Source organism: Chlorocebus sabaeus, chromosome 4 (genome assembly GCF_047675955.1).
Source record: "Chlorocebus sabaeus isolate Y175 chromosome 4, mChlSab1.0.hap1, whole genome shotgun sequence".
NCBI classification, from domain to species: Eukaryota; Metazoa; Chordata; class Mammalia; order Primates; family Cercopithecidae; genus Chlorocebus; species Chlorocebus sabaeus.
In genome coordinates, this window is record NC_132907.1 from 2,347,271 (window position 1) to 2,361,038 (window position 13,768).

At 36.7% G+C, this 13,768-nt stretch overlaps 1 protein-coding gene across 16 annotated transcripts in view; it reads left to right on the forward strand.

Moving 5' to 3' along the window:
- Window positions 1-13,768, forward strand: part of MCTP1 (multiple C2 and transmembrane domain containing 1) — a 595,101-nt gene that overhangs the window by 399,250 nt on the left and 182,083 nt on the right. For all 16 annotated transcript variants that reach the window (XM_007978702.3, XM_007978722.3, XM_007978744.3 and 13 more), the window contains 2 exons: window positions 3,774-3,960; window positions 9,639-9,732. In XM_007978702.3, the coding sequence (XP_007976893.1) occupies window positions 3,774-3,960; window positions 9,639-9,732 (281 nt within the window). The remainder of the gene's footprint in view (window positions 1-3,773; window positions 3,961-9,638; window positions 9,733-13,768) is intronic.

The following is a 13,768-nucleotide window of genomic DNA, read 5'->3' on the forward strand; positions in this document are numbered from 1 at the left end:
CTTAAAGTCATTAAATACTCTCTTGTCTGATATATTTATGAAAACGGACATTCTCTACATTGGAATTATTAAAGTCAAAATTCTGAAACACTGAATATAGCACAGGACCTGAGATAAACTATTTCTATGAGTACACCCAATACTGAAATTTTAGTTGTTATAGAAAAGCATAATAGTCTCTATAAATTTATATTGTTAATTTAAATTTATTAGTTTCATAGTTTCAAAATTTAATTTATAAATTTTTCTTAATCATCATACAAGAACAATAATTTATAGCCTTCTTCTCTGGTTTATATATATTTTTAAAGCATAAAAATAACGTATTTTCATACTTGGAAACTGAGATAATTCTTTCTGTTAAAAATAAGTCCAGGCACAAAGAGGGGAAATACAGACACTGGGGTCTCCTTGAGGGCAGAGTTTGGGAGGAGGGAGAAGATCAGAAAAAGTAACTATTGAGTACTAGGCTTAGTACCTGGGTGACAAAATAATCTGTACAACAAGACCCCGTGACAGGAGAGTTTACCTATGTTACAAACCTGTACATGTGCCCACCAAAACCTAAAATAAAAGTTTGAGGGAAAAAAGTCAGCTGGGTGTGGTGGCTCATGCCTGTAATCCCAGCACTTTGGGAGGCCAAGGTGGGTGGATCATTTGAGGTCAGCAGTTTGACACTAACCTGGTCAACATGGTGAAACCCTAGCTCTACTAAAAATACAAAAAAAAAAAAAAAAAAAAAAAAAAAAGCCGGTAAGCGTCGCGGTGGGCATCTGTAATTCCAGTTATTTGGGAGGCTGAGACATGAGAATCGCTTGAACCCAGGAGACAGAGGTTACAGTGAATTGAGATCATGCCACTGCACTCCAGCCTGGGCGACAGTATAAGACTCTGTCTCAAAAAGTCCAGGGCTGGGTGTGGTGGCTCGTTCAGCACTTTAGAATGCTGAACCGGGTGGACTGCTTGAGCCCAGGAGTTCAAGAGCAGCCTGGGCAACATGACGAAACCCCATCTCTACAAAAAAAAAAAAAAAAAAAAAAAAAAAATCAGCCAGGCCTGGTGGCACACACCTGTAGTCCCAGCTACCTGGAGGCTGAGGTGGGAAGAATCACCCGAGCTCAGGAGGTCAATGCTGCAGTGGGCCATGATCATGATCGCACCACTGCACTCCAACCTAGGCAACAGAGTAAGACCTGGTCTCGAAAAAATAAAAATAAAAATAAAAAAGCCCAGATATTACCCAGTTTGAGAAGCACTGTTAACAGTGCTTCTTCCTGGGATGCATGATTACTTAGAGTGGTGGAGAAAAGCCTAGATCTTGGATTCCAGAGTCCTAGGTTCAAGTGGACTCCGCTAATAACTAACCATATGTCTCACCTCCGTCATGTGCCCTCCCTGGCCTCAATTTTCTCATTAGTAAGTTAAGGAGACGGCAAGAATCACGAATCTGGCCGGGCGCGGTGGCTCAAACCTGTAATCCCAGCACTTTGGGAGGCCGAGACGGACGAATCACGAGGTCAGGAGATCCAGATCATCCTGGCTAACACGGTGAAACCCCGTCTCTACTAAAAAAAAATGCAAAAAACTAGCCGGGCGAGGTGGCGGCGCCTGTAGTCCCAGCTACTCGGGAGGCTGAGGCAGGAGAATGGCGGGAACCCGGGAGGCGGAGCTTGCAGTGAGCTGAGATCCGGCCACTGCACTCCAGCCTGGGCGACAGAGCCAGACTCTGTCTCAAAAAAAAAAAAAAAAAAAAAGAAAAGAATCACGAATCCTTCTGCCTACTGGAGCAAGGTAGAATAATTAAGTGAAATAGGCCAGTATGGGGAACAGTAACTAATTCAGAGGACATTTACCTTGTATTTAAAAATATTTATATTCCAAACTTTTTTAGCACAAGCAAAACAACACATCTACGGATCAGATTCCGTCTGAAAACTGCCAGTTTGCAAAGCCTAACTTATATAATCTCGAGAGCAGATTCCCCACCTGTAAAGCATTAAATGCAATGACTAATATAAATTAAGAGAAACCAACATCAATATGATCAGTACAAAGTGGTGGTGGGCATAGAAGAAAATCCTTCAGAAGACATCAATGTGTTTTAGTGTTTTAAGAGTGCTGCAGCATCATATAAAAAAGGAAGGGACCAGGAAATGCATGATCAAAGTGAGTGGAAAAAAAAGAAACAACAAAGTAAGCAAAAGACTTTTCTTGGTTCCAACTGTATCCAACCAAAAATATTGCCTGAATTATAGTCTCTCATCAATTCTCTAGTATTATACTCTCTATCCAAGTCAGAGTTACAAACTCTGGGCCCAGCAGTGTGTCAGGTGCTGGAAAGATCTCTAAAGATAATACCTTTTTTTAATTAGAGAATGTGTTTGAATAGTTGTTTTCCACTGTAAAAATTTTTAACCTCAATTTGTTCCAGGTGTTATTGATAAGAACTTAATTCCAATTAAAATTAAAATATGAGATAAGGGATGTGATATGTTTTTTCACCCTTCAGAGTGTGAGGAGACAGTACAAGAGTACCTTGGAATGGGTATTGTGATAGCAGAAACAGTGCAGTTATTTGACATACATTCTAACTTCAGGAAGATGTTTCCAGACTGGTACAGACTCTAATCTCTCAATTTCTCAATAGTTAGCATTTAGTACACATGGACTTTCTGCCACTGACCAGGGCATTGCTTATTGTTTTCTTTTCTTACATCAATATTCCTCTTCCTCCCATTTGTGTCTAGTCCCAGACATCCCTCATATTAAGCAATAGGCAAAAATAAAAGGCCTATTGAAATATTGGACTTCAGTTCAATATCTGCGATCACTCTTGCTAAAGAGATGTTTGAACTCAACTATAAGCTTTAAAACACTGTCCATAGGAGTTTAGTTTAAAAACAAAACCATAAATGCCAAATAGAGTGAGGAATAAGAAACAGCAAGAGTTTAATCTGTCTCTGACCACACAGTTTATGATAGGTTAACACATTTATTCTTATAATTGGCTATTTCCTGTTTTAAATGCCTTTTACTCATGCCTGCCACCTTTCTCTCAGTTTATTAGCCTTGTGGTCACCACATTACCTTTCTCTTCAAAATCAATTGACATTTTTATGAAAAGCGTTTTCTAGGTATTAGCTCTGAGAGAGTGGCATACAGAGCATGCACTGCCACATTAGAAAGTCCCTCTTAGCACAACTCAGGTGCATAACACTCGAGCTATTATGTTTTAAGGAGATTTATGTGTTTTTATTTAGGTTTATACAGTGCACTGTGAATATATTGGCATGGTTTTACAAAATGTAAAACGTATGGCATCACAATGGTACATATTCTATTCACCGCTTAATAACATTTATGAATGAGGGGGAAACATCCATTTTTAAAAGTAACACAAAAATTCAGAATTTTGGTAGTTGGTCTCTCTAGATAACTCACATCATTTTTCTATAAGCAAAGCCCCAGTGACCTAATTCCTTAGGCCACCTAGACATAGGAAGTCCTTACCACTTTACGAATACCGTGACAGTGAGTAATAATAGAATTTCAGATTAGCATAGTTTTTGTATCTTACAGGAAATAAACAATTACAGACCCTATGATAATCAGGGTCTGAATTTTGTTAAGAAAGTCAGCTGACTTGAAAGATGTTTTCTTCCAGTGGTCCAAATAATATTTCTATTGATTTATTTTTCATAGAGCTCTGAACAGCTGTTTGATATGGCAAAACAAAAAAAGGCCACTTGCTGATTCAAAACATTTGTCTCTAGGTGCCAGGTCGACCTGTCAGCCCTCAGTAGGGAACAGACGCACAAGCTGGAGTTGCAGCTGGAAGAGGGTGAGGGACACCTGGTGCTGCTGGTCACTCTGACAGCATCAGCCACAGTCAGCATCTCTGACCTCTCCGTCAACTCCCTGGAGGACCAGAAGGAACGAGAGGAGATATTAAAGAGATATGTACGTATGTAACCCTCCTCCTTCTAGAGTCACATGTGACTAGAAGAGGTTGTAAACAATTTACCAGGAGGGACAGAAGTACTTCTGAGAAGCTGTCTGATGGAAGAATTGGCACAAGTAAAAAGCAGAGTGAAAACAAATGCCACCCAGACCTTTGCAGAAGCACTTGCATTACCCACCCATGTCTAGAGACTTGATCTTCTCTAGAATCTCTTCCAGAGCAAATTCTGGATTCTGAGATTCTACTCAATGATTTTATCATGCAGGGATGCTGCCCATAAAGGAAGGCCAGGTTTACACAACATGACTTTAAAATTAATTTATTGATTCTTTGTAGCTGCAATTAAAATTTCTTTGTCTTTCCAAGTTTGAGATGGAGTTAATGGTACTTACGTTAATTAGTACCTTGGTAACTAAAGAGTATTCACAGGAATGATTTTTATTTTCAGCTGCTCAGGAAAGCCTCACTTCATTCCTTTAATTTTTTTAATTGAATGTGAAATCGAATTAAAGGAAGCCTCCTTCTTTTGATCGAATGTGGAACGATAGTATGGAATAGTGAATCACTAAAATGACTACCCTCCTCAAATTTTACCAAACTGAAATATTCACAACCAAATCTTACTATTTCCCAGCATCCTCCCTCTGGACATTTCCCACCATGTAGTTTTCTTGAATCAACAGAGAGGGGAGCTCTTACTCCACCATTCTCTCTCAATGGAGGTTTGAAAAAGTAAATGCCTTAGTACCCATGAAGCTGGGAAAAAAGCTTTTCCACTTAAAATGACAAAGCTTGTATTGTACGGTGCCGCCAGGTGTTTAGAAGGCTCCTCTAGACACTCAGCCATGAAACCAAGCTCCGACTAACAAAGAACCACTTTTTTTTGGACTTTAAAATATTCCTATTTGCTGACTGACATCCTTTCAATAACTGAATTTAATAAAGATGTACCTTATCAGGCTGTGCAGATAACATGAAGTGCTGGTACTAATGCTCTACAATATTCTTCAAACAGATTAGCAGGATGTACGCTTCAGCAAATTTATTCTGGCTATCTCCACTGAATCAGCTGTCTGCTAATGCTTGTACAACTCATCCACCAATGGTGTTATCATAAACAGTTTAATAGAGGTGACTTAGCAAGGCTAAATAGTATATATTTTTAAACTACCTAAGATCCTAAGATATTGTGTGACATCTTCTAATATATAATTGCAATTATGAAGATTATTTTACATTGTGGTATCCACCAAAACATATTCTTCTGTTACCAGAAGTGAGCCTCATGAATTACAACAATTTTAATGGAGTTAATCAGTATATTAATATAAAAATTCTTCTAGGCATTATAATACTATAGTTGATGGATTAATATTTTGATATTATCCCATATATTAAGGGATATTGCTGCCTAGGTAATTAGAAGTAATCCACCTATTATTAATTTTTTTTTTCTTTTTACTGGATGACTGAATGGCAACTGGCCATTTCCATTTAGAATTTGAGTATTTGTTTCCATGTCTTTTTTCAATAAAATGTAAAATATTATGCAGATGTTTGACTTAATTCTCACATTGTATTCTGCTCAATATATTAAAAAACGAACCATGTTTAAACATACTTTTTTTTCAGCCTTGAATTTCAGGCAGAGACCTATACCTCCCTCTAGAGACATACCTGCTACTAAGCCACTATGTGCAACATAGCACATCTGTTATATTTGCTCATAGCCATGAAAGGACAAAGACCTATGGATTAGGCTTCAGTGTGTTTCCTTTTTATTACAAGGATCATGAAATGAATGAATGAATGGCATATCACATCTGAAATATCATTTGTTTTGGAGAAACATATAATGGAGGTTGTTTGGAGAATTATTTCTATATTTTCCTGCAAGAACATGTGTATTTTTAAAAGTTGAGGTCAAACTTGGGAGTTTGACACTGGTCACTGTCAGGGGAGCAGATGAATTGCCCCCACTCTGATATGAAGCAGCCCTAAACAAAGCCCTCCATTGCTGCTGTTTAGCTGTTCATTGCTGAGGATTGAAGCCCCACAGAGTAAACAAACATCACTCTTTGAGCCATTTTTTGATCACCACATTCTGAGAAGATGGCTAATTCCATTTTTTTTCCCCTCTTTTAGGGGGAGGAAATGAGGGAAGGTCAATAGGGGGCGGGTAGTAATGGGTAGTAGACCAAGAGCAATTGTATGACCTTTTCAGAACGGGTATGCTGAACCCTTGCTCCCCCTTGTCACAGTTTAAAAACCAGAGGAGCTAGTTTAGAGAAGAAGTTGTTAGCATTCCATTTTTATTATGACATTTCACAGTCATCTGATTTAATGTCCCTTGACCGGATTGTCCACCGTAAGACGATGGGCTTGAAATGTTATTTAGAGCATTGATAAAAGGTGAGCGGTTCTAAGATGACAGCGAGTCATAAGGCTGGTGGTGTGACATTAATTTTCTCCATAACAGAGATGGAATAAGACGTCACAGTGACAAGCTGTCAATCAGCTCTGGCCCCTCAGAGCATCTCGATGCCATAGGATGGGGTATTGCCTCTCCCGTAATAGAGCTGAACTGAGACGCTCTCCCTGACAGCTGCTGCAGTCATAGAGAAAATATATTATACAGCCTTTCATTAAAAAAATAAAGAGGACTCCTCTCCAGAGCATTTCAATCTTTTCCCATCTATTGAGGGCTGAAAGGATTCACAGCAAATCATAGATTCCTCTGCTATGGAAATTTCTGGCTTCAGAAGCCATCCGGGTTTTTAGGCCTTCTAAAATAACCATAAATAGCAAGGCAGGAATACCTCTTGATGAAGTTACATTTTTAAACCAATGTATTTATTTATTACTTCTTATTATAATCGATGTGTCACTGGCCTTAACCGTTGAAATTTGCAATATATTATGGAGTATCAGCTGACTTGGGGAAATGAAACCTTCAAATAATAATTACCACTCCAAATGGGAAGCAGAGGATCAGAGCCGAAGCACCTGAAGACAATATGTCTGTGGAATTAGGCTACCAATGTGAAATGATTCTCAGACATAAGGACTGATTATATTTGTTTTAGTCAAAATAGAACTTGATTTAAATTGCCTCTGAAAATTAAAGTACAGAAACCTTTTTTTTTTGATAAAACTGTTCCCCATCATTAGGGTCAGAGACTTATCTGATTTACAACATTGTGTAAGCTCTGAGATAAGAAACTTTCCAAACTTGCTATTACTGTAGCAACACAACATGCCTACAAACCTCTGAATTATACCCTGCTGTCTAATGCCCCCACGGTGAAACCCTTCAGTTACAGGAATTTAAATGGCGAGAGAAGTGCATTTTTACTGAACCTTGTCACCTGGGTATTTTAAATAGATTTTTGGTGATAACTGTTTAAAAACAATAAAAGATTAACAGTTAATCCTCATGCTAAACACTCTTATAAAAAGTTAGGCTGTGAGATTACTCATATATCCACATTTCCTCCTCTCAGTATACCAAGGTCATAGTTTCAGTGTAAACAATGACTGGTCATATGGGACTGATAAAGTTCCTATCACAGTAAGCTTTTGCTTGTCAGTATTCTCACATTATTAATATGGTGATGGGAGTGCTCTTTACTCTAGTAACATTTTAATAGCTAACTTTATTATGCAAAAGTATGTTATGTTCTCTGATTATAAAACATTTTATAGATTATGAAAAAGAAGTACCTTTGATTTACTGAGTAGAAGTGCTGATCGCGTCATAAGAAAAATGCTACGAAGTATAAACAAATGCATATTAGCATTCTGTTGGTTCATTTTACTTTCAAAGTATTTGTGCCCATTAATTAGACTTCTGAATTATTGTATTGGTTTCCCTCTTTTAATTCCTTCAAGTGCTACACTTATAAAACACCACCGTTATTAATTTATGAAGTAAAATAGATTTTATCATTTGGATCCATTTTTTCTATTGAAGTTTCCATACTCCTGTACATACTAAAATAGCAAATAAAACTATAAAGTTAAGAAAAATTTTTATTTTTAGTCATCAATTTATTTTTAAATTTATTTTTAGTCATCACTTTGATTGACTATAGAAGATTGTGTCTGTCACTTATGTAGAACTACAGTAGTCTTTGGAAAGAAATACTAGAAAACAGTCTTTAGGTAATTTAATCCTCATCTAGCCCATGCAATTTCCAAAACTCACCAAGAGGAAAATAATAGAAAAAAATAATTAACTTAATGTTGACCTTCTTACCCCCAAAGACTGAAGAGTGTTACATATCCAACAACGTGAGATTTAATATTGATAATTAGGCTGAGAGTGGTGGTTCATGCCTGTAATCCCAACACTTTGGGAGTCAAGGCTGGAAGATCACTTGAGGCCAGGAATCGGAGACTATCCTGGGTAACATAGCAAGACTTTTTCTATAGAATTAAAAATTTTTTTAAAAACAAATTAACCAAGCATGGTTGCACCAAAAATAACCAAATATGCCAGTAGTTCCAGCCACTCAGGAGGCTGAGGTGGAAGGAATGCTTGAGCCCAGGATTTGGAAGTCACAGTGAGCTATTATCATGCTACTGCACTCCAACCTGAGTTAGACGCTGTCTCTAAAAAAATAAAAATAAAAGAATTTTTTAAACCCCACTAATCTCCAAACCATTATATCTATAGACTAAAATATTTCTTGGAGTGGTTTGCTTGCTAGAGGAGATTGAAAAAAGGAAACAGACATATCTATTCCATAATTTATTGTTCACCATTTATTGATAATTATTTATGGGAGTAAATGTTGTTTTTTTTTTTATTCTTTCAGAAAATCTAGTTATATAGTAACAATTATCCACATCGGGGTGTGTGTGTGTTTGTGTGTGTGTGTGTGTGTGTGTGTGGTGTAGATTCATGATGGTGGAAGGGTAATTTATACTGAAGAAACACAAATGACACCTTGAACTCCTTATGCAGCATCAAAGTTTCCATTCTATACGTACTAAAATGGCAAAACTATAAATTTAAGAAAAATTACTCACTATTTTGAATTTAGTTTATTTTTTTGAGTTGGAGTTTTGCCCTGTCGTCCAGGCTGGAGTGCAATGGTGTGATCTTGGCTGACTGCAACCTCTGCCTCCTGGGTTCAAGCAATTCTCTGCCTCAGCCTCCCGAGTAGCTGAGATTACAGGTGCCCTCCACCATGCCTGGCTAATTTTTTTTTGTATTTTTAGTAGAGATGGGGTTTCACCATCTTGGCCAAGCTGGTCTTGAACTCCTCACTTTGTGATCCATCAGCCTCAGCTTCCCAAAGTGCTGGAATTACAGGAATGAGCCACCGCTTCCAGCCTGAATTTATTTTTAGTCATCAACTTGATTTATTTTAAAAGATTATGTATGTATTTTACTTATGTAGAACTACTTAAGTTCTTATGTAGAATTGCATAAGTCTTTTGAAATAAATACTAGAAAACAGTCTCTAGGTAATTTAATCCTCAGCTAGTGCATGCAATTTCCAAAACTCACCAAGAGGAAAATAGTAAAAAAAAATAATTAATTAGTTTAATGTTGATCTTCTTACCCCCAAAGTCTGAAGATAAACTAAAAAATGTAATGTTTTCTCAGCACACTCTTTAAGACTCCTTGGGACCTTCCTTTTCTAATACTGATGTTGGGGTCTTTCAGAGCCCATTGAGGATATTTCACAACCTGAAAGATGTGGGATTTCTCCAGGTGAAAGTCATCAGAGCGGAAGGGTTAATGGCTGCTGACGTCACTGGTAAGAGATGATGCAATTCTGCTATTGCTCAGATCAAGCAGCACACGAGGTCTACACCATTTAATAATTCAACTTTGCATTTCACCTGATGGATCATCAAAGTAAATAATTTAAAGATTCAGGGTTGATCTTAGAAATATTTGCAAACCCCCTTATTTTTATAGTAACTCTGCTTTTTAAAGGCAGGGTAACGTATTAAAAATAAACACTAAAAAGCAAAATGATTTTTGAATTGTTGCCTTCTTCAAAGTTTAATCAATGTAGTAGCAATACTTCTTCCAGGTATTGTTATTTCCAGGTATTGAACCAATGCTATACAGAATCAGCTTCCCTCATAGCATCAACACTTATAATTCAAACATGCATGAAATCTGTTGGATATTTCACTGAAAAGTTTAGATGCATAATACTCAATCATTTGGTATGAACTCTTGATATTTGGGTTGCTGATCCAACTCATTAGTCGTCCAAATTCCCTGGCACATCCCAGAGATAATTTTGGATCTAAACTAAGCCTCTAGATTGTTTGAAATGTCTTAAAGTAGGAAACAAGGCTATACAAATGTCCACATTAGTTTTGTCTCTTAAAGCTTCCTGATTTGCATAATGCTATTTCTGTAACATATTAACAAGCGGGCTGATGGCAATTATTTCATCAATTTCCAGAATTAAATCATTATTTTGAATTTATAACAATGTGACCATTCATTTATGATTTAATTTCATAAGGATTTGGGGGATGTTTATACTGTTCCTTAAATTATCCATCTCGAGTTAGACAATAAATAGGACTGGCTTGACCAATTTGTGCAAATGTCACTGTTTCTGAAGAAAATATCAATTTATCATTCTGGAAATATGCTTACCATTGTGAACATTCAGCCACATCATCCTAATGAGGTAACAAACTTATTTCACAGGAAGAAATGTACTTTTTCTACCATCCAAGGATCTGAAATCACTGTGCACTTCTTTAATTCATTCAACAGAATCAAAAACAAATAAAAGATAACATGTCTTCAAATGAAAATAGCAGATGTTTGTTCCAAAACTGCAATATTTTTGTATTTTAATATTTGCCTATTAAGTGACCATGTGTGAGAAAATTTAAAATATTAGTTTGCAGTTCCTTTAAAAAGGTAATTATCAACTCATTTGTAATCAAGAAGATGATAACAGTTGTCACATATTTTTTCAAAACAGGCATACCTGAAAATGGGAGAGTAGGTTGTTTGTAATATTTGCATATATGCTAATTTGGCTCCTTGTACAAAACAATTAATGTAAAATGTATACATTTTCCTATTTATGAAATTTCTTTCTAGTATGATTATAATCAAATTAATCTGGCACAATTATTTCTTTTAGAAAAATGCATGTACCATTTACTTCAAAAGCTTATATACCTGTCCATTATACAATTGGATAGAATTGTATAAGTTTGTCTTCTCTTGGAGAGAAGCTGTCATTGATTTTCAGACTTCATGAATATGCAAACTAGATTAACCCAGTTGGCCTGTATGCCACTATGGAAGTTAAAATACATGTTCTCTCAAAGCTGGAAAAAAATAGAGATATTTCTCTCCTAATGGTTCTATGTAAATTGATGTGAATAACAATAGCCTTTCCCCTGGGGATTCAATGAGACATAATTTTCATTTGATAAAATGAACATTAATTTGGGGAATACTAAATAACAGAGTCTCCAATTTTTCCTCCATTTTTAGAGATATAAATCTAATGATTCCCCATTTCATGCTGACCTTATAATCTAATGTGCTCTGAATTGAACAAGAGAGATGTTGAACTATTCAGGGGCAAAAAGATAATTCAGTCTTTGACCTTGCTCACTCTTGGACCTTCTGTGGTCTTTACGACATTTGTGATAGTAGCAAAAATTGAAGACTATATATTTAAGTCAGAAATGTCTGAATATACTACCAATTTTAGAAATTATTTTTACTTTTGAAAAGGATACTTTATATATACACACATATATATAAATACACACACACACATATATATATGTGTGTATCCTGATGCTTCCTTGTCTTTGTCATTAAATTTGGGACACAAGAAAGTTTTTTGTCTGCTTTCTCTCTTACTTGTTCAAAGAACTTTAAAGATATGATGTGCGTCTCGGTGGATAATAACAGTCAGGCTCTACAAGTTATTAGGCAATAGTTTGAAAAGAGGCAATTGACTAGTGCTGTCTTCAAATCCTCAAGTTAGCATCCATTTAGGAATTTTGTTGATGTAGAGGGGAGATTTTAAATCACTGGTAACTGTCTGTGCTAAGGCAAGAACATTTTCTGACATGGTACAAATGAGCCTGTTACTTATAAAAATACACGGTTGGTTTCAGAACTCTTTTTCTAAATAAGTCTAACGAGACAAATTTATATTTGACCAACTTAGCTCTATTTTTTAGATATTTTTAATGATCTGAACATAAAGCTAAACTCTCATTGTTTCAGCAAAATATGTTAAATTATAATATTCCATCATTAGACATGAGCACAGGAAAGAAAGAGTCTATAGTGTTTTAAGTAGCCATCAATCTTACTACGGTTACAAAGAATTTTTCCCTTTCAAAATGTAAAATTTTTCTTTTGTTACAACACATTCATTGAGAAACATTGTGATACTGTATTAACTCTGTGTGAATAAAGAGCAATTGAGACTCTCTTTGAATGAGTGAGTATAAAGCACAAATTACTTTTTAATGAAACCCTCAATTCTTTCCCTTTCCACAAAAAGCCTATAGCCTTGTTCAGCTGAACACTACTACAGTAGGTCACTTCAGTTAAGCCCCTAATAAACTGTTGATGGTCGAGGGTAGTTTTTTCTTTGGTCTCAATAGCCCAGTGTTGGACAGTGCACTTCAAATCATTAAGGTTAATACAGATTTAAAAAAGAGATTAACTCTGGTGGTTAAGGCCTCCATTTACAACTCCCACACATACACATGCATTGAGCAAGGCACAAGAGTGGATTGAGATTTCAGTCAAATTGTGGGCATCTTTTCACAGCCTGAGAAAGTGGCACTGTGGTTTGAAAAGTTGGTCAGCTAAATTCTTCATAAGGGAAAAAGTTTGAGTCACTGAAAAATACTTCTCAGTACAACTTACTTACCTTTCAACTAACCAGTGAAAAGGTTAACGTCTCTCCGCACCATCAAAGCAAGACCTAGAGACTGGCCCTGCGTTCACTGGGGAAGATCTCTCTGCAGCTAGATCAAGTTTTCCTTAAAATTCTACAAATTGTGAGGAAAGGCCAGTGGGGTGGGGTGTGGGAGGGCGGGGGGCGGTGAAGAAATATTTTTTCTTTGGGTGGTAGGAAATAGTTTGTGTTATCATTTGTCTTTTTTAGCTTCTGATTATTCTTTTCCTTGAGCAGGGCCTAATTTCTGCCTCAACAGAACATTCCAAGTCTCCTATATTGAGTGAGGCTTTCTTTGCAGAGTATTTAGACCTGGCCTATTGGTTCTTTCAAGTTCTAAGAGGAGAAGGAGAAAAGAGTTCTCCTCCGCCCCTCCCCTTCATTTCATTTTCCCCTGGGTTCTCGCTCTCTTTCTCTGTTTTTTTTTTTTTTTTTTTTTTCTGAGCTCCTAAGGAAGAGGTTGTAGCTTCCCCAGGGAGACCAGCCACTCAGTTTCAGAAACAGCGATATGGGAGAACTGTGAAACCCTTCAAAAGATGTCCTACCTTTTCACTGTACTAAAAGGTACACTAATATAAAACTTCTCCACACCAGGTGAATTGATCTCTCAAATTAATGCACCGTCTCCTTCAGGAAACAATAGAGGGAGAGGGAGAGAAAAAGGGTGGGGGGAAAGACAGGGGGGGAGAGAGAGAGAGAGAGAGAGAATTTTACAATTAACAGAATGTGTCACTGAAATAGTCCCTTTAAATGAGCGTATCTTTTTCTAAAACAAGGCTATGCATAAAGACTTGCGACTTGCCAGCCCCGTAGTCTGGAAACCTACTAGTTATTAAGAGAGATGTTTACTACCCCTTTATTTGCATAGACTTTT